The sequence below is a fragment of the Barbus barbus genome, assembly GCF_936440315.1.
Source record: "Barbus barbus genome assembly, chromosome: 26".
In the NCBI taxonomy this organism is placed as follows: domain Eukaryota; kingdom Metazoa; phylum Chordata; class Actinopteri; order Cypriniformes; family Cyprinidae; genus Barbus; species Barbus barbus.
In genome coordinates, this window is record NC_136754.1 from 16,989,799 (window position 1) to 17,014,627 (window position 24,829).

At 37.7% G+C, this 24,829-nt stretch overlaps 1 protein-coding gene and 1 pseudogene across 2 annotated transcripts; both read left to right on the forward strand.

The window, feature by feature from the left end:
• The first annotated feature begins 3,156 nt into the window (after positions 1-3,156).
• Positions 3,157-5,597, forward strand: LOC306846327 (myosin-6-like). Its single transcript, XM_079379629.1, has 7 exons — positions 3,157-3,196; positions 3,297-3,356; positions 3,438-3,645; positions 4,191-4,314; positions 4,400-4,556; positions 4,663-4,690; positions 5,222-5,597. Exons 4-7 carry the CDS (start codon positions 4,237-4,239, stop codon positions 5,277-5,279), a joined length of 321 nt encoding a protein of 106 aa, XP_079235755.1. The 5' UTR covers positions 3,157-3,196; positions 3,297-3,356; positions 3,438-3,645; positions 4,191-4,236; the 3' UTR covers positions 5,280-5,597.
• On the forward strand, positions 5,291-20,106 carry LOC306845823 (myosin-6-like; annotated as a pseudogene). Its single transcript has 24 exons — positions 5,291-5,360; positions 5,655-5,800; positions 5,907-6,077; positions 6,160-6,464; positions 6,670-6,746; positions 6,827-7,032; positions 10,850-11,002; positions 11,083-11,193; positions 11,312-11,567; positions 11,663-11,905; positions 11,990-12,166; positions 12,255-12,399; positions 12,487-12,577; positions 12,674-13,061; positions 13,203-13,325; positions 13,411-13,529; positions 13,631-13,827; positions 15,793-15,887; positions 15,975-16,099; positions 16,176-16,308; positions 19,268-19,446; positions 19,537-19,833; positions 19,917-20,021; positions 20,086-20,106. The product of its transcript is annotated as a myosin-6-like (transcript).
• Positions 20,107-24,829: the final 4,723 nt, after the last annotated feature.

The following is a 24,829-nucleotide window of genomic DNA, read 5'->3' on the forward strand; positions in this document are numbered from 1 at the left end:
ATCAGATAAGCCCTTTACACAATCTGGCATTACTGCGGGTTTCGTCTGGCCAGAGGAGAACTGGCCCCCCAACTGAGCCTGATTTCTCCCAAGGTTTTTTTCTCCATTCTGTCACAGAGGGAGTTTTGGTTCTTTGCCGCTGTCACTTCTGGCTTGCTCAGTTGGGGGGCACTCAATTTCTAGTGATTATCATCAATTTGATTGCACAGGTACTATTTAAACTAAACTGAGCTAGACAATGACATCTCTGAATTCAATAATGAAATGCCTTTAACTGAAAATTGAGTGTTTAATCTTATCATTATACATTACTGACACTCCTCCAATTTGATACTGTTAAGTGGATTGACACAATCTGTATTGTTAAAAGTGCAATATAAATAAAGGTGACTTGACTTGACTTGATATGGCTGCTGGCTTATATTATTGTAGTCTTCAGTGTCACATGATTCTTCAGAAATCATTCTAATATGCAAATTTGGTGCTCAAACATTTTTTATTATTATCAACGTTGACAACAGTTGTAATGCTTGATTTCTTTTTCAGGAGTCTTTGATTAACAGAAAGTTTAAAAGAACAGCACTGACTTGAAATAGAAATCTCGGTAACACTTTATAATAATAACTGCATACTATGAATCATTAGTTTAGCATTAGTAAATAGTCACGTCATCCTTTATAAAGCATTGGCCCAACATTAAAAGGCATTAGTAAGCAGTTTATAAATACAGCTGTAAATGCCTTGTTCTTGAGAATATCTATAATGTTTAATAACTGTATTTTCACACTTTATTAACGATCAGTTTATTATTTTTAAATTATTACATTATTTACAAACCAGTTATTTAGGGGTTGTCAGTGGTCTGTAAGATCATTAAGAAGGTGTAAGTATTGATTAATATACTATTTAAATGTACATTTATAAATCTTATTTAGACACATGATAATAGTTGCTCAGTGTGTTAATAAATGCTTTATTAACACATATACCTGCTGTGATTCATGATTAAGTCAGGTAGTTATAAAACATTTAGTAGTTGCCAGTCATCTATTTTTGTGAGCTCATCTAAAGTGTGGACTATTTATGCCTTGTAAAGCATTTGCAAAAGAAATTTAAAGACTCAGTTATCTTCCAAACACAAAAATTAATCAAACACAACATAGAGGGATGCAGAACACAGATATTTTTTTCAAGATGCAAAAAATGGAACTGTACGAAAAAATATGAAAAAAATGAAAAATAAACCTCTGCAATGTCATAGAAAAAAAAATCAAATGTACAGTTTCATGTTTTTGCATTCTGTATCCAGCTGTGTTGTGTTTGTTCATTTTTTCTCTTTGGAAGATAACTGAGCCTTTAAATCTCTTTTGTAAGAGATATGCTTATAAATCAAGAACAAGGCATTTATAGCTGTATTTAAAAACTGCTTAATAATGATTATTAATGTCAGCACAATGCTTTATAAAGTTTCAAGTTTCAAGTTTACTTTATTTATATAGCACATTTAAAACAGCCACAAGACTGGCCAAAGTGCTTCACAAAAGATACAGCATCATAAAAGTAAAACAAGCAAACAGATTAAAACAAAGAACCCGAATAAAACACTACCAGAAAAATAGTACAATTTTAAAATGTATTTTAAATTGAATTGGCAACCAATGAAGGGCCTTTAAAAGTGGAGTAGCGTGATCCCTTTTTTTCTTTTTCAAAAGAAATCTTGAGGCAGCATTTTGGATCAACTGAAGACGGGCAATTTGGGCTTTAGAAATGTCACAGTATAACGAATTACAATAATCAAGGCGTGACGTGATAAAAGCATGCACCGCCATCTCCAAAGTCTTATCAGTAAGGAAATGTTTAATTTTTGCAAGTATACGGAGCTGATGAAAACTGGACCCAATTACTGTAGAAATTTGTTTGTCGAATTTTAATGAGTCATCCAAGATAACGCCCAGATTCCGTACCTGCTGGGACCTAAAAACCGATAGGGATCCCAAGTCAAAATTAAATGCTTTTATATGTTCTGAAGGGCCAAAAACAATTACTTCAGTCTTCTCCTTATTTAAGGAATTTTTTTTTGAGATAACCAGGATTTAACCTCATCAAGGATGAACAGACTATTTACTAATGCTTACCTAATGATTTATTGCGTGCAGTTATTATAAAGTGTTACCGAAATCTTTTGTACTGTCACCGATCAATTTAATGCATCCTTCCTGAATGAAAGTTTTAATTCCTTAAAAAAAAAAAAAAAAAAAAGTACTGACCTCAAACATTTCAACAATAGTGTAAATTCATGATTTGATATGTATATCTAATGAAAATTTTAAATTAAGATGGTTATTGGTCATCATTTACTCACCACCTTGTTGTTCAAAATCTGTATGACTTTCTTCTGTAGAACACAAAAAAAGATATTAGATGCCATTCCAATTTAACTTCCTGCATGGGCATTTCACTTTAAATTTCATCTCATATAATGAAAGGAATTTAGCTTTCAGATTCTGAATTTTGCACAATCTTGCTGTGTAGTAACATAAAATGTTAAGTAATTTGGCATATTATGGCTGTAGTTGTATTACATAGTAAATAGAGCAGCAAACGTGACCTTGGACATTGCGCTACGTGCTTGGATGTGTCCATGTGAGCTTGAGTTCTCTGGAGTACAGCAGTCTAAAGCTGATGCTGGGCCTGTTCAGCTGACAGGGTGGGGCACAAGAGGAGAGAGACAAAAACTAAAAGACTAAAGCACTTGGCTTGATTTAACCACAGTATCAGCATAGTGGATACTAAACCTGAGGTAAGGCCAGACCCCCAAACCTCTGAAACACAGCGTCACGGGCTGGACCATAACAAAACTACAGATAACAGAGGGGCCTAGATAAAGAAATGAGTGAGTGATATCTGAAGGGCCAAAGAATCAGAGACGGAGAATAATTATGTGACTCACATGAAAGATATTCAGCATTCCTGGCCATCAGCCCGAACCCTCACAATGGTGCACCTCTAAGTGCCAGGGCACCTAAAGATTGGCTTGTTTTAGTGTGTTTGATGTGCTTACGCCAGGAGGGGGGCTCACAGGTCAGCAGTCCTTAGCCTTATAGGGTTAGGGCAATCGAGGTTATAAATGCCATCACTGCTGTTGTGCTGAATCTCAGCATCCTGTCCATTGGTCCCAGTGGTTTTTTTTGGGGGTGTACGTTCTTTCCTAGAACTATTGTGCGATTGCTGTAATGTTTCTATGCTATATTTATCATTACATATAGTTTATGGATATATTTTTCTCTGAATTTTAGGTGGAATCACAAACACCTGGAGCCTCCATTAGTATCTGCTATCTGTCAATAACTTAATCGGTAATTTATGTTAGTGATGCAAGCACTGGGTAAGACTGAAAATGGCTTAAACTGCATTCTTATTTTTTTTTACAATTGAAGGTTAACTATGGGTGATGCTGAAATGGCGGTTTTTGGGGTCACAGCCACTTACCTGCGGAAGTCTGAAAGGGAGCGTCTAGAGGCGCAAACTAAACTCTTTGACTTAAAGAAGGAATGCTTTGTTCCGGATCCAGTGGAGGAGTTTGTTAAAGCCACCATCACAAGTCGAGAGGGTGACAAAGTCACGGTGGAGGCACAAGGAGGGAAGGTCAGTGCAAAAAGAACACAATTTTCAATCTGTTATGAACTTGTGAAAAAAGTCAACACCAAAGTTTCTGTGAAAGTTTGATCAGCCACTATATAATTTAGATATTGTAATATGATCTGAGATGATTACTGGTATGAACTCCTTTTACAAAGATATAAAACATTTTATATGTTTACATTTAAAACCATTAAATGTGGTTGCATTTTTAAGGAGTCTTCAATTCTTGAATTCTCAAAATAGGGTACATAATTATCAAGGCACTGAACAGATTAACAATATACTCAATTTATGCTGAACATTGTACAGTTAAGTAAAGAATCATCTAAACCAGATTTTTTTTGACAAACCTTGTTGTTAGTTAAAGCTTTCGAGAAAATAAATGCGTAAGCAATTTAATCAGTTTTAATCAATTTAACATCATGTTATGTTATTTGAAAACAATTGAAACTATTTTTAATAAGATCATATGTTTTGATTTTTATACATTTATGTTTATTAAAAAATATAAATTTTCATTCAATTTAATTTGCCACTGTCAAATACAGTGATGTTCTGCAACAGAATCCCCCCAAATTTGATAAAATTGAAGACATGGCAATGCTGACCTTTCTCCATGAGCCAGCTGTGCTGTATAATCTCAAAGAGCGCTATGCAGTATGGATGATCTATGTGAGTATACAGGAGTCTCAGCTTCTTCTTTGAAACCAAACCTTTACCTTTAGTTGCAAACTCTACTAACGTTTCTGTTCTACAGACCTACTCAGGGCTGTTCTGTGTCACTGTCAACCCTTACAAGTGGCTGCCAGTGTACAATCAGGAGGTGGTTATAGCCTATAGAGGGAAGAAGAGGAGTGAAGCTCCTCCGCACATCTATTCCATCTCTGATAACGCCTACCAGTACATGTTGGCAGGTGATACTCACAAAAATAACCCAACCAAATAAAAATGATAAAATACAAAAAATTAATGAAATAAACACTGATAAATAAAACCGTATTTTTCTGTTATTCCATACAGACAGAGAAAACCAGTCTATTCTTATCACGTAAGTGACAAAACACACAGCATGCAAAACATTATTACTACTTTTGAATTTCTGAGTAAATTTACAGAGAGATAGTAGTCTTTTGGCAATGTATTAAAGGGATAGTTTGCCAAAAAAGAAAAATTTAGTAATTTACTCACCTACTTGTCATTGAAACCCATATGGCTACTACTTCTACAAATACATTTTGCAGAAAATCTAGGAGTTTCTTGTCCATACAATGAAAGTGAACTCTAAAACTATTATATTACTATATCACAAATGTAACAAAAATAAAATTGACCTCTACACCCTGAAAATTCAGAACACATTCATTAAGCAACCTCAGATACCCAAATTCAAAACAGATAGACTTGTAATCTTTCACTCTTTCTCTTCTACTGAAACGGTATAAACAGAGATGTTACTAATAACACCAAACCCCTATGACTACGCATTAATCTCTGGTTAGAAACCATGATGATCTTTGGCCACATAATAGTAATGTCATGCTTTAAGGCAGTCAAATACCCAAGTTTTCTACTTTCACAGAGCGCCTTTGATATATTGGGCTTCACACAAGATGAAAAGAACTCTGTGCACAAGCTGACTGGAGCCATTATGCACTACAGCAACATGAAGTTTAAGCAGAAACAGCGTGAGGAACAAGCAGAAGCTGATGGGACTGAAGGTCAGGAATGGAAGCTTGCAGGAAATTCAAATGGCATCACCTTTGTGAATAGCTGTATTTCAGTCATGCTTTATGTATAAGGAATCTTGATTTACAGATGATGATAAATCAGCATATCTAATGGGTCTGAATTCTGCTGACCTCATCAAGGGTCTATGTTAGCCAAGGGTCAAAGTTGGAAATGAGTGGGTAACCAAGGGACAAAATGTCCAGCAGGTAGTCACAATTCAAGCTGACAACAATGAGAGAATGAAAAAGCAATCAAACTAAAATTTCATGAGTTGATTATTGCAGACTTTTGCTGTTGTGCCTTATCAAAAGCAGTGTATGAGAAAATGTTCCTCTGGATGGTGGTGAGAATCAATCAGACTCTGGAGACAAAGCAGCCTCGCCAATACTTCATTGGAGTGCTGGACATTGCTGACTTTGAGATTTTTGAAGTGAGAACTGAATTCTTAGTTTAACACACAATAAATTATCCCTCAGCATTTCAAGTATCTATATTTTTCATGCATAAAACTGATGCTTTTACAAATTAATTTACAGTTCAACACCTTTGAGCAACTCTGCATCAAATTTACCAATGAGAAACTGCAACAGTTTTTCAACCACGACATGTTTGTGCTGGAACAAGAAGAGTACAAGAAAGAAGGGATTGAATGGGTGTTCATTGACTTCGGTATGGATTTGCAGGCCTGCATCGATCTCATTGAGAAAGTGAGTAGGCAAAAATTGTACAATTAAATTATATATGCGTTTCTTTGACCTCACCATTTCTCCTTATTCCTGATTCCTTCAGCCTATGGGCATCATGTCCATCCTTGAAGAGTAGTGCATGTTTCCTAAAGCCAGCGATGCAACATTTAAAGCAAAGCTTTATGACAACCACCTTGGGAAATCAAGCAACTTCCAGAAACCAAAGCCAGAAAGGGAAGCCAGAGGCTCACTACGCTGGTATAGTGGACTACAACATCAACATCAACATCAACAACTGGCTAGTGAAGAATAAGGACCCCCTTAATGAAACCGTGGTTGGACTGTACCAGAAATCCTCACTGAAGTTGTTGTCTCATCTGTTTGCCAACTATGCAAGTGCAGAGTCAGGTGAGCTTGTAATGTCTTTACAAAAAATGACACTATCAATTTGAAGTAATATGAGGTCAATGTGATGAGTCAAAATCAAGCTATAAAGCAATAGTGTCCATACTGTGTCATAGAAATCTTGTGAACATGTTAGCTCTATCATTAAACCTTTATGAATAACTCCTAATTTACAAAAATTAAAACCTTTGATTTATATTTTGCCCAGCCACGGCTGAAAGTGGAAGCAGGAAAAAAGAAAAGAAGAAAGGGTCATCATTCCAGACAGTGTCTGCACTTCACAGGGTATGTCAATGCCAATGCCTAAAATCTCTAAAAACTCTGATCTGTCCTTGTCAAATGTGATAGCAAGTGTTTCCTTACAGGAAAATCTCAACAAGCTAATGACAAACCTGAGATCAACTCATCCTCACTTTGTACGGTGCATCATCCCCAATGAGACAAAAACTCCTGGGGTGATGGAGAACCCTTTGGTCATGCATCAACTGCGCTGTAACGGTGTACTGGAGGGCATCAGAATTTGCAGAAAAGGATTCCCCAACAGAATCCTGTATGGAGACTTCAAACAGAGGTAACAAGAAAAAACTATTAGAACCCATAGGAAAAATGTGTTGCTCAGTGGTTGCTTTTCCTAAGCTCTAGAGACTTAGATGAGATTCTCATTTAGTTCTCATTTTAGTACCAACAGCATTTCAGATGCTTCTGCTAAAATTCCTTAGGAGAAGTAGACACAAATGAGACATGAGAAATATTTGAGAAAAAAAAGAGTCAAAACTGAGAAAGTGGTGGAAGAAACATAATATCTCTCTTTATTGTCTTCGCGGCAATCTCTATCAAGACTCCAATATAGGAATATTTTATTGCTCAGTGGTTGCTCTTTCTAAGCTCGTGAGACCAGTTGTGATTCTCATATATTTCTCATTTCAGTCTCAACAGTGTCTCAGATGTTTCTCATAAAAATCCTTAGGAGAAATAAAAGTAGACACAACTGAGACATGAGAAAGTTCTTAAAGAAAGGAATCCAAAATGACAATGGGAGAGAAACGTGTGAGAAACATGGGAGATCTCTTTATTAATTACGCGTAAAGCGTTTTCCTCCCATAAGGAATAGCTTAACCTGGCTTAATGCATTAAGACAGTGTTTTTAAAATGCCAAACTCAGTAAACACATTATTAATAAAATCAAACTATGTACAGTATAGTATGATTTATTAATAATGTGTTTATTGAGTTTGGCGGTTTTGGGGAAAAAAGATAAGTGGTTGCATATTGACATGAAAAAATATTTTGTATTGTAGCAGTAAATTTAAACTGGAGAAAGTTTTGAAGCGCTATTGTGCATGATGGTTAAGGGACCGTCTGACAATTCCACCGACTGGGTTAAAACGTCCGATGTACTTTTTATTAAAATTACTTTTAAAATAACACATTGTCAAACTGTAAAGCTCGTATTACATATAGTGATTTACAGTGATTTTTTTTTTTTTTTTTTACCAATTACATCCCTTGTACACAATTATTTAAACAATAAATAAGCCTAAATCCAAATTTTCATGTAAAATTCTTGTATACTGTACGTACAGTAAGGGGACTATTAGAAGTATTGTCTAAGGTGAGATATTGGCAAAATATATTCCAATATATTCAGTCAGTTTGCCTACTAGGCAAATCTTCAGATGCCGGGACATTTTAAAACGCTGTGGCTTAATGCATTGTTTTAAAAAAAAAACCAAATGCAATAAACGGGTTATTAACCACTATACATAGTTTGATTTTATGAATGTGTATATGGGCGTCGGAAACATTGTATGTGGGTGGGACAGGACCCACTCACTTTTGAAGACCAATGATATTGGACCCACCCACTTTTACCGTCTGTAATTTAGCAAATATGCACTGTTCAGAGTGCCGTCAGTTAAATCCATTCTACGTGACATGAAGAATGCCCTAATAAATTAAACTCAATTTAGCTACAGCCTTGAATTCCACACTGCTGCTTCCTCAAATCTGCACTTGGCTCATTCAGAGTCCATATAAATGAAAGTCCATTCTGTGTTTTGCTGCTCAGATACACCTAACCCTACCCGATACTTTATTTTAACTTTTTTCGATTACTTCATTTTTATTTTTATTGAAACAAATCCCTTTCCGATGTAATAAGAGATGTGAAAAGGGGGAAGAACGATTTTAGCCAAAGGGCGGTCGCGAACTCTGGTCTCTCGCGTCAAAAACACTGAGGTACACGCTTTACCTCATACGCCATGGGAAATTCATAAAAATAGCAGTCTTTTGTAATGTTGTGACATTGGGCAGAGGTAAATAACCAACAAGGCGGTAAATGCCAACAAGGCGGCCTATTTGCACTTTGTGTAAATAGACACTCCGTTAATCAAAAGGCACCAGACTACAGAAAATATACTCCAGTAATTTTTTTTTCTGGGGGAGGACCCACCCATTTATTTTGCTTCCGACGCTCATAAACTGACGCATGGGAGGAAAACTCTTTATGCGTAATTAAACGCGTTACGTTCTTATTCTGGACTCATCTGATTGTCTATACGTCGTATGCTGTATTAATAATGTGTTTATTGAGTTTGGTCTTTTAAAAACACTGTTTTAATGCATTAAAGCCACGTTAAGCATTTTCAAATGTCCCGCCGGAAGTGCTGCTGCTTCCATTTACACTGAAATGCCTTCCGTTTACACTGAAAAGTTCACGCACATCCACATATGAAATCACTTGCATATACATATATACACAACTAAAGCATGCGTCTTTCTTATCAGAATTGTATACATTTGTGAATTTTATTTTGTATGTTTGAGCGAGTGTTTTATGGGTGTGTATGTGCGCATCGAGTTAATATGTATGTGAGTGTTTATAGGTGTATATGCATGGGTCAAGTTTATATGTATATGCGAGTATGTATAGGTATGTCTGCATGCAGCGAGTTTATATGTATGTGCATGTCTTGTTGTTGGTATGCATGGATCGTGTTTATATGTATTAGCGAGTGTCTATAGGTGTATGTATGCGTCAAGTTTATATGTATATGCAAGTTATTCATAAGTGTATATGCATTCATTACTAACATAATATGTATTGGTATAGATTTCATATTAGTGTGCACGTGTATTTCATATATGCATTTTGAACATCCAATAGTAAATGTATACGCAAGTAATTTATAGGTGTATATGCACGTGTGTTATGTATGCATTGATAAGCGAAGTTTGATTTAAATCCTACGTAGCGCCTCATAGTCAGCACCATTTCATCTGTTTAAATCGCCGATTGTGGCCTGCTCTGATTTCAAGCGCTTCATTCTGGATCTCACAGCGCTGTTTAGTGCTCGCTAGTAAACGCATCTGCTCTAAACTTGCACTCCACTGCTGTTTGAATTTGATCCGAGCAGATAAACGTTCTGTGTGGCGTGCTTCAAATGACTAGCACATTTAATCCATAACGCGATTCTTGTTTTTTCTTCCCCAAATTTAAGTCTTTTGAAATTATAATAATTTTTTTCCCCTTGTACTAATTAAGGTATTTAATACTTTTTATGGCTTTAAATGTCGTTGTTATTTAAAAGAACACTTAAAAATACTTAAATTCTGGACCTTTGGCAGTATAGTTCGAACCACCCGAACCCCCCCTGGCTACGGGCATGTTTCTCCAAGACAGAAATTAGGTTACTTTAAGATAGAATGGAAACTTTTTCTTGAGTCTCCTGCTTTTCAAACTTGTCTCCTCAGATGAAAACTCTAACACTCTCACATTTGTCTCTTTTAAAGCTTTAGAAGAGATCTCAACAACATTACACACAGTGCTCAGATATTTCTCCTTAGCTAGACTTTGGATCTCTCACATTTGTCTCCTCAAAAGTTTAGAAAAGATCTCAACAACATCAAACATTGTGTTCAGATTTTTCTCCTACACTAAAGACTCGGGAGCTCTCACATTTGTCTCCTCTAAATTTCAGAAGTGATCTGAATAACTTTACAAAGTGTGCACCAAGTCAAATGCCTCAATATGAGCCCCCTAAGCACAGTGTTATGTTGTTGAGATCTCTAAACTAAACTTTTGAGGAGACAAGTGTGAGAGATCCAGAGTCTCTAGCTAAGGAGAAAAATCTGAGCACAGTGTGTGATGTTGTTGAGATCTCTTTTAAAGCTTTAAAGGAGACCAGAGTTTTTGTCTCAGTAGACAAGTCTGGGAAGCAGGAGGCTCAAGTAAAAATCTCCATTTGATCTTAAAGTAACCTCATTTCTGTTTAGGAGAAATATTTGAGATGTCAAAGAGATCTCACTTTTGATTTTTCTTTCCTATGGGAAGTTACTGCAAAACCTGCTTGTTTTCATTTTAAATACTTCTTTCTGTGATTCTGCAGATATCGGATCTTAAACCCTGCAGCTATCCCTGAGGGACTGTTCATAGATAGCAAGAAAGGAGCAGAGAAACTGCTGAGTTCTCTTGAGATAGACAACCAGCAATACAGGTTTGGACACACTAAGGTAAGTCTTGTAAGGCCACCTATGGGAATGTGCAAAATGCTGTGAAAGAAAAAGGTTGTGAACTTAATGTCTATTATTATTCCAGGTATTTTTAAGGCTGGTCTTTTAGCCAACTGGAGGAGATGAGAGATGAGCGTCTATCAAAAATAATCACTGGAATTCAAGCTAGATCTTGAGGTCTTCTTTCAAGGGTTGAATACCAAAAGATGGTAGAACGCAGGTAACAATTATCCCATACATTAATTTATACTTAATCTAGCAATATGTGTTTATATGTTCTGTTGAAATTTAAAAGGCATTTGATTGTATTTTTTATGCATTCTCCACAAATAAAAAAGGGATGCCTTGCTTGTGATTCAGTGGAATGTACGTGCATTCATGAGTGTCAAGAATTGGCCCTGGATGAAACTCTTCTTTAAAATTAAACCATTACTGAGATCTGCTGAAGCAGAAAAGGAAATGGCCAATATGAAAGAGGAATTCTTGAAGCTTAAGGAAGCCTATGCCAAATCTGAGTCTCGTAGAAAAGAACTTGAGGAAAAAATGGCTACTCTTCTTCAAGAAAATAATGATCTCCAACTTCAAGTGCAGGCGGTATGTTTGTAAAACTTCATTAATAAAAGATTGGAATAGACCGTAACATGTATCCTTTTTTGCATGAATCTTTTGAATCTTTTCAATGTAAACAGGAACAAGATAATCTCTGTGATGCTGAAGAGAGGTGTGAAGGTCTGATCAAAAACCAGATCCAGCTTGATGCAAAAGCCAAAGAGCTCACAGAACGATTTGAGGATGAGGAGGAGATGAACGCAGAGCTGACCGCTAAGAAGAGAAAGCTGGAGGATGAGTGCTCAGAACTGAAGAAAGATATTGATGATCTGGAGCTGACTCTGGCTAAAGTGGAGAAAGAAAAACATGCTACTGAGGACAAGGTTTAATACAAACTGCAATTAACTGTGAAAAGGAATGTCTATGTCTCATAAAACGTTTAACTAATATTAGCTTTATTTTCACAGGTAAAGAACCTGACAGAGGAAATGGCAGCTTTAGACGATATCATTGCCAAGCTAACAAAAGAGAAAAAGACCTTGCAAGAAGCTTTTCAGCAGGCACTGGATGACTTGCAAAGTGAGGTGGACAAAGTCAACACCCTCACCAAAGCCAAATTAAAGCTAGAGCAGCAGGTGGATGATGTAAGTAATTATTATTATTAAGTAAAATGCTGTTGTTGTTGGAGCATATTTGTTGCAGCAGATTAAGCTATTTTGTTAAATCTGTTAGCTTGAGGGATCTCTAGAGCAAGAAAAAAAATCAGAATAGATCTAGAAAGAGCCAAGAGGAAACTTGAAGGAGACTTGACGTTAACCCAGGAGAGCATAATGGACCTAGAGAATGACAAACAGCAACAGGAAGAGCGAATGAAGAAGTAAGACCAACTACTTTATTAGCATATTACTGTTGTTTTAAATGTTTGAATATCCTAATGATATAAAGGTCATAATTTCTTTTTCAGAAAAGACATTGAAATCAGTCAGCTCAACAGTAAAATTGACGATGAGCAAAACATAATTATATAACTACAAAAGAAACTCAAGGAGCTGCAGGTATTTTATATGACTATACTTAATGATCTCTTCTGTTGATCAATGCACTGTGCATTTTAGAGTGGAAAAAAAAACTCAACTTCTGTTTGGTGCAAGGCTCGAGTTGAGGAGCTAGAAGAAGAGCTTGAGGCAGAAAGAGCTGCCAGGGCCAAGGTGGAGAAACAAAGAGCAGATTTAGCCAGAGAGCTGGAGGAGATCAGTGAGAGACTGGAGGAGGCTGGAGGAGCTACAGCTGCTCAGATTGAGATGAACAAGAAACGAGAAACTGAGTTTCAGAAACTTCGTAGAGACCTTGAAGAGGCTACTCTACAACACGAGGCCACTGCCGCCACACTGAGGAAGAAACAAGCTGACAGTGTGGCTGAACTTGGAGGGCAGATAGACAATCTGCAGAGTCAAGCAAAAACTTGAAAAGGAAAAAAGTGAACTCAGGCTTGAGCTGGATGATGTGGTCTCCAGCATGGGGCAGATTGTCAAGTCCAAGGTGAAAAAACAAAGGGTATCTTCATTCCCCCCCCCCCCCCCCCCCCCCATTTATCCATTAAACGTGGCATTAGCACAAGTCCTTAATTATCTTCTTTTTTAAACCTCTGTCTTATGATACTAATGCAATTTATTTAAATAGACCAACATGGAGAAAGTTAACAGAACTCTGGAAGATCGAATGAATTCCGAAACAAGTGTGAGGAAAATCAAAGGTCCCTCAATGACTTTACAACCCACAAGGCAAAGCTTCAGGCAGAAAATGGTAAATTAACAATTTTGTTGTAACTATAAAAGGGTAACAAATGTATGATAACAACAGTTTTTTCCTGTTTCTTCCAATACATAAGATGAATATGCAAGACAGTAAGAAGAGAAGGAATCATTAATCTCCCAGCTGACAAGGGGTAAGAACTCCTTTAGTCAACAACTGGAGGACCTGAAAAGGCAGTTAGATGAGGAAATTAAGGTAACAGAACTTGTCCACGTCTCCTATATTTTTACTAATGCTTGTACATCAAGTAATTTATAATTTTATATAGCAAAGTAATTGAACTAACCTTTTTCCAGGCGAAGAATGCTCTCGCCCATGCACTGCAGTCAGCTCGGCATGATACAGATCTGCTCAGAGAGCAGTATGAGGAGGAGCAAGAGGCCAAAGCAGAGCTACAGAGAAGCATGTCTAAAGGTAATACTGAGGAGGCTCAGTGGAGAACCAAGTATGAAACTGATGCCATACAGAGGACTGAGGAACTGGAGGAAGCCAAGTAAGATATGAAACCATTACATCTCTATGGACATGAATGTACTGGATATTGGGACCCATTCAAAAAGACCCAGCATTGACTGCCCCATCCTACTTCTGTTCCTGTGTTGATCTTGTAAGATATCAGAGACTGAATCAGACAAAGTTAAGATTCCGTCAGAACATCGAAACATGAGAAGCTGAGATTCCAGAAAGAGGGGCCTCAAAGCCGTAACAGGACAACGTCATAAATCGGATTCCTGGCTCCATCTAGTCTGAAGCAAGGCTACCCAGCAAGCCTCTTTCACAAAACAGCTTGCAACATTGAGACAAAAGAACACTTATTGATAATTCCAATTCAGGAAAGAGACTGTCAAATTTGGGGCGAGTAATCAAGACTGATGGTCAAAGAGATGGCCGTCACATGTAAACCTGTGATAGAAAATCACAAGCTACAGACTCTCTTGGGCAGGTCTTCCCCCATACAAGACAAAGACAAACCAAAATTCCTTTGTCTAAAGAACATGCCTTCGTTCTCCATAGAACTACACAAAGACTTTCTTTTTCATATGCACATAAAATCATCCTAAAAGGACATTTCTATGCAGAACCCCATATTATGTTTGTAACCCACATATTAGACTTGTTTTAATCACTCATTGTGTATGTCTTGCTTTTAATAAGTATTGAATAGCTTAAGCCTTAAAGGGTAATATTCATGTTTAGTATGTATGAGTTTGAAAATTCATGCTTTAAATGTTTCTTCCAATCAATTCTTTGTCAAATGCATCATAGTCTTGTTATAGAAATCATGTTCAAAAGTATTTTTTGCAAGAGCCTGTAAAGTTCAGACCTCTGACTGAACAGATAACAACGATTTATTAGTGGGGTGGAAAAACAAAGCAATACCCCAAGCAAGGACAGTATCTAATTGGTCAAGACACCAGAGGGGATGTGTCCAGAAGCCGAGTTTAAAAACTCAGGACACCATCAAACTCTCTCTTAGTCCCTCTTACTCTTCTTCTTAAAAATGCTCTTCTTCTCTTTTGCCACTGCGTTTTGATGCTGCTCTTTGAGCGTGCTCTGGCCCACGTGCCAGCTGCTACCATAATGAGAAGGAAAACAACTTATTCTCATTACCTCCTTTTATTTTTTTTCTTTTACTTTAGTTTATTTTCTTTCCATGGACTTTCGTGTTCTAATGTAAGTTTGCTGCAAAGTCCAGCTCAGACTGCACTCCGACTGCTTCAAACTTCAACCAGACCAACTCCGCATCCTCAGCCAATGCCCAAGACCTCACTTCAAAGACTACTGAACTCTCAACCAATCAGCAACTTCGGGGAACCCCCTTTCTGCAACGACGACACAAAGGAAACCCCTTAACACAGGCAAAGCAAGCAAGTAACACCTCCAGTTTCTAACTGAATCAGGTGCATTTAATATAAATTTTAGCCTCATTGAGAAACTCAAAGCGAGGGTTAAATAAGTGATTGATGGTTGTTCAGGTCTATGCAATAGCACATATTGTTGTAAACTTGGGATTTCACATTTCCGTTCTCTTAAACTCATCCTTTCCTTACTTTCTCTCTTTCTGCAATGTGTGAATGTGTGAATGCTTGTGTTCATGTGTTAGATTAATTTATGTCTTAGGTTTATATAAATAAAATCTTATTTATATTGAAAAGAGAAGTATCTTGTGTTTTGTGCTCACAAGTTAAAGTCTTAATCTGCTGATTTTGTTACTGTGCTATTAAATAGTGTTTTCACTATATTTTGGATTTTAATATCCAGTGCAGAGTTTGTTATACGGCTCGTTCAGTGAATCGCCGTAACAGTGATTCTATTCAAATCCCTATAAAATCATAGGGTTCAAAATTAATCAAATTAATCCCTTTGCGCTAAATTAAACTATTTCTTTAAATTACATATTAATATTACTTTTTATTACGTTACAATCTATACAAATAAGTGAAGGCTTAGTGCTTAGATCTTTGAGCACAGAACTGTTCAAGATGAAGAACTCCTATGAGGAATCTCTGGATCACCTGGAGACCATGAAGAGAGAGAACAAGATTCTGCAAGGTTTCTTCATTGCTATTTTGCATACTTGCACAAAATTACAGTTATGTATGATAATAGTCTAAATGGTAATGTTATTTTTTCGTATAGAGGAGATCTCTGACCTGACTGAACAGCTTGGTGAGAGTGGAAAGACAATCCGTGAGTTGGAGAAGGTCCGTAAGCAGCTGGAACAAGAAAAGGCTGAGATACAAGCTGCTCTGGAAGAGGCTGAGGTAGGAGTGTGGCCACAAAAAATAGATGGAAATAAGTGCAATGATGACACGAGTAAGCTTATTCTGTTTATTACAGGGCTTTCTGGAGCATGAGGAGGGTAAAATCCTTAGGGCCCAGCTAGAATTTAACCAAATAAAGACTGACATTGACATTGAAGAAATGGAGCAATCTAAGAGAAACCTACAGAGGACCATAGACACCTTGCAAAGTGCTTTAGAGTCTGAAATTGTAGCAGGAATGAAGCTCTCAGGATAAAGAAGAAGATGGAAGGAGATCTAAATGAAATGGAGATCCAATTGAGCCAGGCTAACAGACAGGCATCAGAGGCTCAAATCAACTCAAGTCTGTTCAGGCCCATCTAAAGGTAAAACAAATGTGTTATTATTTCATAATTCACTTTGTGTGTCTATATACAGTGGGGAAAAAAATATTTGATCCCCTGCTGATTTTGTATGTTTGCCCACTGACAAAGAAATGATTGTTCTATAATTAATAATAATTTCCCTCGGTCTGGGGCTCTATGCAAGATCTCACCTTGTGGAGTTTCAATGATCATGAGAACGGTGAGGAATCAGCCCAGAACTACATGGGAGGATCTTGTCAATGATCTCAAGGCAGCTGGGACAATAGTCACCAAGAAAACATTTGGTAACACACTACGCCGTGAAGGACTGAAATCCTGCAGCTCCCACAAGGTCCCCCTGCTCAAGAAAGCACATGTACAGGCCTGTCTTAAGTTTGCAAATGAACATCTGAATGATTCAGAGGAGAATTGGGTGAACATGTTGTGGTCAGATGAGACCAAAATCGAGTTCTTTGGCATCAACTCAGCTCACTGTGTTTGGAGGAGGAGGAATGCTGTCTATGACCCCAAGAACACCATCCCCACCATCAAACATGGAGGTGGAAACATTATGCTTTGGGGGTGTTTTTCTGCTAAGGGGACAGGACAACTGCACCGCATCAAAGGGACGATGGACGGGGCCATGTACTGTCAGGGCCAGGGCATTGAAGCCAACCAGGGCATTGAAAATGGGTCGTGGATGGGTATTCCAGCATGACAATGACCCAAAACACACGGCCAAGGCAACAAAGGAGTGGCTCAAGAAGAAGCACATTAAGGTCCTGCAGTGGCCTAGCCAGTCTCCAGACCTTAATCCCATAGAAAATCTGTGGAGGGAGCTGAAGGTTCGACTTTGCCAAACGTCAGCCTCGAAACCTTAATGACTTGGAGAGGATCTGCAAAGAGGAGTGGGACAAAATCCCTCCTGAGATGTGTGCAAACCTGGTGGCCAACTACAAGAAACGTCTGACCTCTGTGATTGCCAACAAGTGTTTTGCCACCAAGTACTAAATCAGTGTTTCCCAATCCCAGTCCTCGCACCCCCTGCTCTGCATATTTCGTATGTATCTCTTATCACATACGACGTTTGTTCTATTCGACCGTAAGTGCCCTGCGATGTGGACATCACCGGATATTCCGCCATGATTCCAGTTCAAAACAAGTCTATGATTTAGTTCACACTGCAGGCTAAAGTGGCCCAAATCCGATTTTTTTGCCCAAATGTGACCCATATCTGATTTTCTTATGACAGTCTGAACAGCACAAATCCGATTTTTTCAAATCAGGCCCAGGCCACTTTCATATGTGGTCCTAAATCGGATACATATCCGATGTTTTGCAATGCGACTTCAGTCTGAACGGCCATGTCGCATTTCATGCAATTTTTATGTCATTGAAATGCGACAGACCTCACAATTCTGCGCTAGAGGAGGCGGGAAGATTAAAATCACAATGGCAGACAACAGTGATCTCAATCGTGCTCTCCTTCTTAATATTCTTCTTCTTATCACTTCGTTATTTAGGCTCCGATTGCACATTAACTTAAAAATTGTTAAACACACGCTAACACGAGCAGCATCCATTTTTATTTCCGCAAACACAGTGCGCTGTGTCTGACGTCACGTCTTCTTCTGAGCATGTGGGTCACTTCAGGGCCATATATGGTTCACACATGAGACTGATGGCAGTCACATTTAAATGACAATGTGAACAACAGCGCAAAAAATCTGATTTCAGCTAAAAATCCGATCTGAGCATTAAGACCTGCAATGTGAACTAAGTCTATATGTTCCATTCAAAGGGCATTAAAGTGTGCGAGACGTGAATTTAAATTGTATTTATTTACAGAGGTATACACTGCCCTCCAAAAGTTTGGAAACGCCCTAGAGAAGTGGGGTTTTGGACAATATTGGCATGAATCCTTTTTAATTTGTGATAAGTTTGCACTGATAAGGGACAACACAAACTACGAAAACATATTTTATTACATAAACAGTTTATGCATAGAAAAAACTAAAATTTTCGAATCATCAAAATATCCACCATTAGCAGCTATAACAGCTCTGCATAATCTGGGCATCCGAGCTGTTAGTTTATTCAAACATTGACTTGATATATTACTCCAAGCCTCCTGAAGGATTGCCCAAAGATGATTCACACTGGTTGGACACTTCTTACGGACATCACGGTCCAGTTCCTCCCATAGAAGCTCAATTGGGTTGAGGTCGGGTGATTGGGGAGGCCATTCCATGACAGACATGATGCCAGCTGACTTGTTTCCTCTCCAAATAGGATTTGCACATCTTGGAAGTGTGCTTGGGGTCATTGATAAGGATTTATGTTGATATCGTCCAAAACCACACTTTGCCAGGGGTGTTTCCAAACTTTTGGAGGGCAGTGTATAATGTCCACTCGTCTGTGTGTGAAGACGCTGCAGGCTGTGGCGCAGCACAAATCCATGAATGAATGTTCCGAAGTGAAGTAATCTTCAACGGATTTCCCCTACTCATGGAGTAGGAAGAAATGAGTACTGTGTAGGGATCATATTAATAGGAACACATTTTATGCACGTCGCTCTCTTCTAATGAGCTGATGATCTGAATCAGGTGTTAACATGCAAAATATGCAGAGCTTGTGGGGGGGGGGGGGGGGGGGGGGGGCGAGGACTGAGATTGGGAAATGCTGTACTAAGTCATGTTTTACGAAGGGGATCTATCTATCTATCTATCTATCTATCTATCTATCTATCTATCTATCTATCTATCTATCTATCTATCTATCTATCTATCTATCTATCTATCTATCTATCTATCTAATTTTGTAGGACTTCAGCTGGATGACTCTCTTCGGTCCAATGATGATCTGAAGGAGAACAGTGCCATTGTAGAGGGGCGTAATACCTTGCTTCAGGCTGAACTGGAAGAGCTTAGGGCTGTTCTGGAACAAACAGAGCGTGGACGCAAACTTTCTGACACCGAGAGAGTACAGCTTTTGCATTCTCAGGTAAATCATGAAGAGTCTTTATGTATATTTGTTGTAAGGTTACATTATAAAAAGTCCCTGTAACACAAACTTACAAAATTTCATATATAGAACACCAGTCTCATAAACCAGAAGAAGAATCTGGAGACTGACATATCCCAGCTTCAGAGTGAGGTGAAAGAGGCAGTGCAAGAATGCAGGAATGCAGAGGAAAAGGCTAAGAAAGCCATAACTGATGCTGCCATGATGGCTGAGGAGCTGAAGAAGGAGCAGGACACAAGTGCTCACCTGGAGCGTATGAAGAAGAACATGGAGCAGACCATTAAGGACCTGCAGCACCGCCTGGATGAAGCAGAACAAATTGCTATGAAGGGAGGAAAGAAACAAGTCCAGAAACTGGAGGCTAGGGTGAGTTCACAGTCCACTTCTTGCTCATTTAAGACAACATAAATTAAACAATGTCAAATGCACTTCTACTGTATCACTCCTAGCTAAGAGAGCTGGAATGTGAAGTAGAAGCTGAACAGAAGAAAAGCAGTGAATCTATTAAGGGAATCCGTAAATATGAACGCCGCATCAAGGAACTTACGTATCAGGTGGGATTAGATGATTTAGACTACATGAGCAAGTGTTTAAATCTTAAATCTTTTTCTCTCACAGAAAGGGTTTGATGAAGAATGAAGTCCTGAAAATCCTCTGAAATCACCTTTCCTTGCTTGCCTTTCTCTACACTATTGTGTTCCCTTACTTTCATGAAATAAAGTCACTCTGCATTTAATCTGTTGTCTTGTGTGTATGGAGATTACTGTGCTACTTTTATTTGGTACAAGTTACCACATCATATACAGGCGTGGTCAGAATTATTGGTACCCTTGGTAAATTATTAAATAATTATGAAATAAATGTTTTTCTCTAAAATACATTTGGCCACAATTAATGGTACCCTTTTATTCTATACTTTTTGCATCGTCTTTTTGCCAAGATAACAGCTCTGAGTCTTCACCTACAAGGCCTGATGAGTTTGGAGAACATCTGACAAGAGATCAGAGACCATTCTTTCATCCAGTATCTCTCCAGACCCTTCAGATTCACAGCTCCATGTTGGTGCTTCTTCTCTTCAGTTCACCCCACTCATTTTTTATATGGTTCAAGTCAGGGGACTGGAATGGCCATGGCAGAATATTTGTTTTGTGCTCAGTGACCCATTTTTGTTTTGAATTTTGGTTTGGATCATTGTCCTGTTGTAAGATCCAACCTTGGCCTGTTATAAGATTTGAATTGTCACTTTTTAACATTTTATTTGTTGGTATTTAATTGAATCCTAGATGCCATGCATCCGAACAAGATGTCCAGGACCTCCAGCAGAAATATAGGCCCACAACATTAAAGATATAGAAATATATTTCATTGTACACATGGGGTACTTTTTTACTCCTGTGTGCACCAAACCCAGTGTTTGCAGCTAAAAAGTTAAGTTTATCTGACCATAATCCAGTCCTGTTTGAAGTTCCAGTAGTGTCTGGCAAATTAATATATTGGAGTTTGTTTTCGGTTGAGAGCATTTTTTACTTTTTTCTTGAAACCCTCCCAAACAACTTGTGATGATGTAGGTGCTGTTTGAATTTTTTTGAGGCTTTCCAACCCCAAGACTCAACTATTTTCTGCAATTCTCCAGCTGTGATCCTCGGAGAGTCTTTGGCCGCTCAAACTCTCCTCCTTCATTTGCATTAAGACATTATAGACATAAGTCCTCTTCCAGGCAGATTTGTAATATTTTCTGTTGGGTGGAAATACTTAATTAATGCCCAAATGGTGTAAACTTGGATTTTCAATGCTTTAGCTATTATCTTACAGCCACTTTCAAATTTGTGAAGCTTAACAATCTTTTACTGCACATCAGAACTATATTCTTTGGTTTTTCTCATTGTGATGAATGATTACGGGAATTCGTCCTTCGTATTACCTCATATTTATACTCCTGAGAAATAGCAAAGTCATGGCTGGATAATTTCATGTTCCTAGTCACCCTGGTGTGCTAAAAATAATAAATAAATATGAAAGAAAATATACTTTAGAGTGATTTTACTCATGAGAATTTCTAAGGATAACAATAATTGTGGCCGTTGTGTATTAGAGAAAATTATTTATTTCACAATGCTACCCCCCCCCCCCCCCCCAATACTAATAATTAGTTCATACTAAACATCCCCTGTGGAAAGTGTAAATAATAAATCACAACCCCTGGTTTTCAATGTGTTTTTTAAACTGTCCTATTGAGAGATATGATTATACAGAATTCTAAATCGAGAAGCAATGTAACTGCAATGTAACTTTTTATGTTGTAATTTTTAAGGTAAACAATGAGCATCATGAACTCAATGTACTGAGCAGAACTTCACTGCACATGCTACATCACAGCAGGGATTGAGGATTTTAAGTGTCGGATAGAGAAGCGCTATATGTATAAAATGGAAAGAGATATAACAAAGCCTTTGGTTCTCAAAATAGATTGGACAGAAAGAGGGAAGCAACTCTGAAGCACTTATGCATATAACCACAGACAGCTGCACTGATACTTCAGTGTGCCAGACCATCTTTATACTTAGATGCATTTCATGTACAGATATTACAAAAATGTGCACAAACTACCAAGAGAAGCTACCAAGGGCTATCATGCTATAAAACAGAAACACAAATTGCTAAAGAAAAATGACTTATTATATAATGTAATAGGATAGTTTTATATATATCAGTCCCAGTTCATTTTAGTTATTTTTAAAATACTCTTTTATTTTGTGCTAATACGATGTAACCACGCTGTCTAGATATAGGGTAGACTGAGTACATTTGAGACATGTGTACAGTTGAAACACCTTAAATAACTTGCGTACACAAGAACCTCCAGCCGTGATTTTTGCTCCACACATGTGTATTAGTGTTCTCTTTGATAGTGGGACATTTGAAATGTGTGTGTCTTTCCACTCCGAAGATAACGCTTTTTTTCTCCAAGGTGAGATTTTCATTTCACCACGTCCCTTCCACATTGAATAGTTTATTCATCTTTTATGATTGTTAAACTTAACATATATCATTGCAAATGTTACTCTAAAAATAGACATATTTCATGACATTGTGCTATGCAAGGTCTTTTCATAATCTACAGAAATGTGCGAGCATGTCAGTGGGGTACGGTTGAGACAAAGTGTATCAACTGTACCCAGATTGGTGTCCTATTGCTTCACATGCTATTTAGTTGTACAGTGTTATGATAATAGTTTAAAAGTAACATTTACACATGCTACACAAATTGTGGGGACCAAATGTCCCCACAAGTATAGTAATACCAGTAAATTCACCATATGGGAGTATTTTTTAGGTCCCCATGATGAAACAAGCTTATAAATCATACAGAATGATTGAAAATGTAAAAATACAGAAAGTGTTGAGTGATGCGCAGGTTTAGGGGTATGTATATTTTTATTTTTACTGTTATGTTTACATTCGTACTGTTTGCCATATATTTTTGTAGTAGTTAAATATTTGTTTCTGTTTTGTTTAACTGAATCTGAATAAAGCAAATAAATAAATGTATTTTTAAACTGTAATTCTTTAAATTAATTGTAATTGTGTAATTTATTACGTTTGCTATAAATGGTTAGCCAGCTTTAGAGCATTAAGAAGGGGTGTCTCAACTGTACCATGCTACTATTTCAACTGTTAACCATATGGGTACAGTTGAGACAAAAATGCACCTCATATTTATGAGCTAATTGTGGAAAATATAAACTACTTATGGCTATTATCAATTTATGATATTGTAGGACACACGCAAAAGAAATATGTGAAAAATCACTTCATTTCAGCATTTAGTTTTTGTGTAGTGATGAAAAAAGCAGAAAGTATCTCTACTGTACTCCGTCTACCCTAACTCACCTCAGGGCAGATCTCTCACAGGTCTTTGTCTTGTCCCCTGCCTCGCTGAGTATATAATATGTGCTCACAGAGGTCTTTTATTTATTTTGATCATACCTGTCATAGCTGTAATATTCCCACTTGCACTCACAAATCTTCAAAAAGAGTCTCATTAAATGTTTTATTTTATTATGTAATATGTATTTAACATTAAATACACAAGTTGTAAAACATAATTCTTGATAACATGGCCAATAATGTCACATTAAATGATAAAACTGGCAACACAGTTTGGGGATATCTGTGTAATCCCATGACAAGTGTAATTAAGCAGCCAGCTGTGATAGTTACACATTCACAGATAGTGGTGATTTCATTTAATGACCAGTGAGAACAAAATTAATTCTAAAGCACATTCCTGCGTCAGAATGACGTTCCTAATGTTAAGTGCTGCTCTGTGCTTTGGACAACTACAGAGGTCAGCGTTATCTTTACTGAGTCTTCAGCAATGGCTTGGCATTTCTCACTTCCTTTTGCACTTTGACGCCAGTCATCGTTTAAAAGATGTGGCTGGGTGTCAGAATAGAACAGTCTTATCACTTGTCATAGGCACTTAACTCCTTGTTTATCTGTTGACCCTTTCTGTGTGGTAACTGTCGAGGGTACTCACCTTCAGTCATGTCTGCCAGTTGTATGTATCCAATCATATTCAGTTGTATTCAAATACTAAATGGACAAACAGCTATAGAAAAAATGAACTATTATCCATTGTGATGACAGTAACGACAATATTATTATAATTATGTACTTTTGTACTTATATTTAAACACCATTTCAGTGTTTCTGTCTGCATTTGTACTATATGAACAGAATGTCTACCCATGAGGCCTATGTTCCCCTATTAGTTCCCCTTTCAGTCACAGTTGCAACAAATTCCAAGGACATCGGCATGGAAATACCAACATGTGTACCCTCAAACAAAGAATTAACATGAGGACTCTACACCATTACAAGAATTTTAGCATACCATAAAATATTGATGGGTCTCTGTGTAGACCTGTCATTGGTTTTATTTATGAGGAAAGACACCTACAATGGCCAGGTGATGGGCTATAGTTGATCCCAGGTAGAGACATAAAATAAGGTCCAGAGGCTCACAGTATGATGTGGTTTCACTCCTCAATCAGTGAGATCCACTCTGCAGGAATTTCACAGGGTTATCTTTGTCCTCAAAGAAACAATGGGTTGTCAACAGCACGGGTTGTTGCGGGAGACACTTGCTGGTGGTGGATGATAATGAAGGATGGCGCGGCAATAACCTCAGTCTACACTTTTCCCTACCCAGGGGACTCCAGTTTTTATCTTTTTTTTTTACTGAATTTGAGGTATGACACCTGTGAAAGACCACTGTGTGTGCAGTTCGACACTTGTCGCCTGGATAATCTCGCAGACTAAGATGCTTAATATAGATGCAGACTCAGAGGGTATCTGA

Bases quoted from the DNA above. Each gene is read 5' to 3' on its own strand.
- LOC306846327 (XM_079379629.1), top strand. From the start codon at position 4,237: ATGGCAATGCTGACCTTTCTCCATGAGCCAGCTGTGCTGTATAATCTC. The intron at 4,557-4,662 runs GTGATACTCACA...TATTCCATACAG, and splicing joins CTACCAGTACATGTTGGCAG to ACAGAGAAAACCAGTCTATT. The intron at 4,691-5,221 runs GTAAGTGACAAA...CTACTTTCACAG, and splicing joins AACCAGTCTATTCTTATCAC to AGCGCCTTTGATATATTGGG.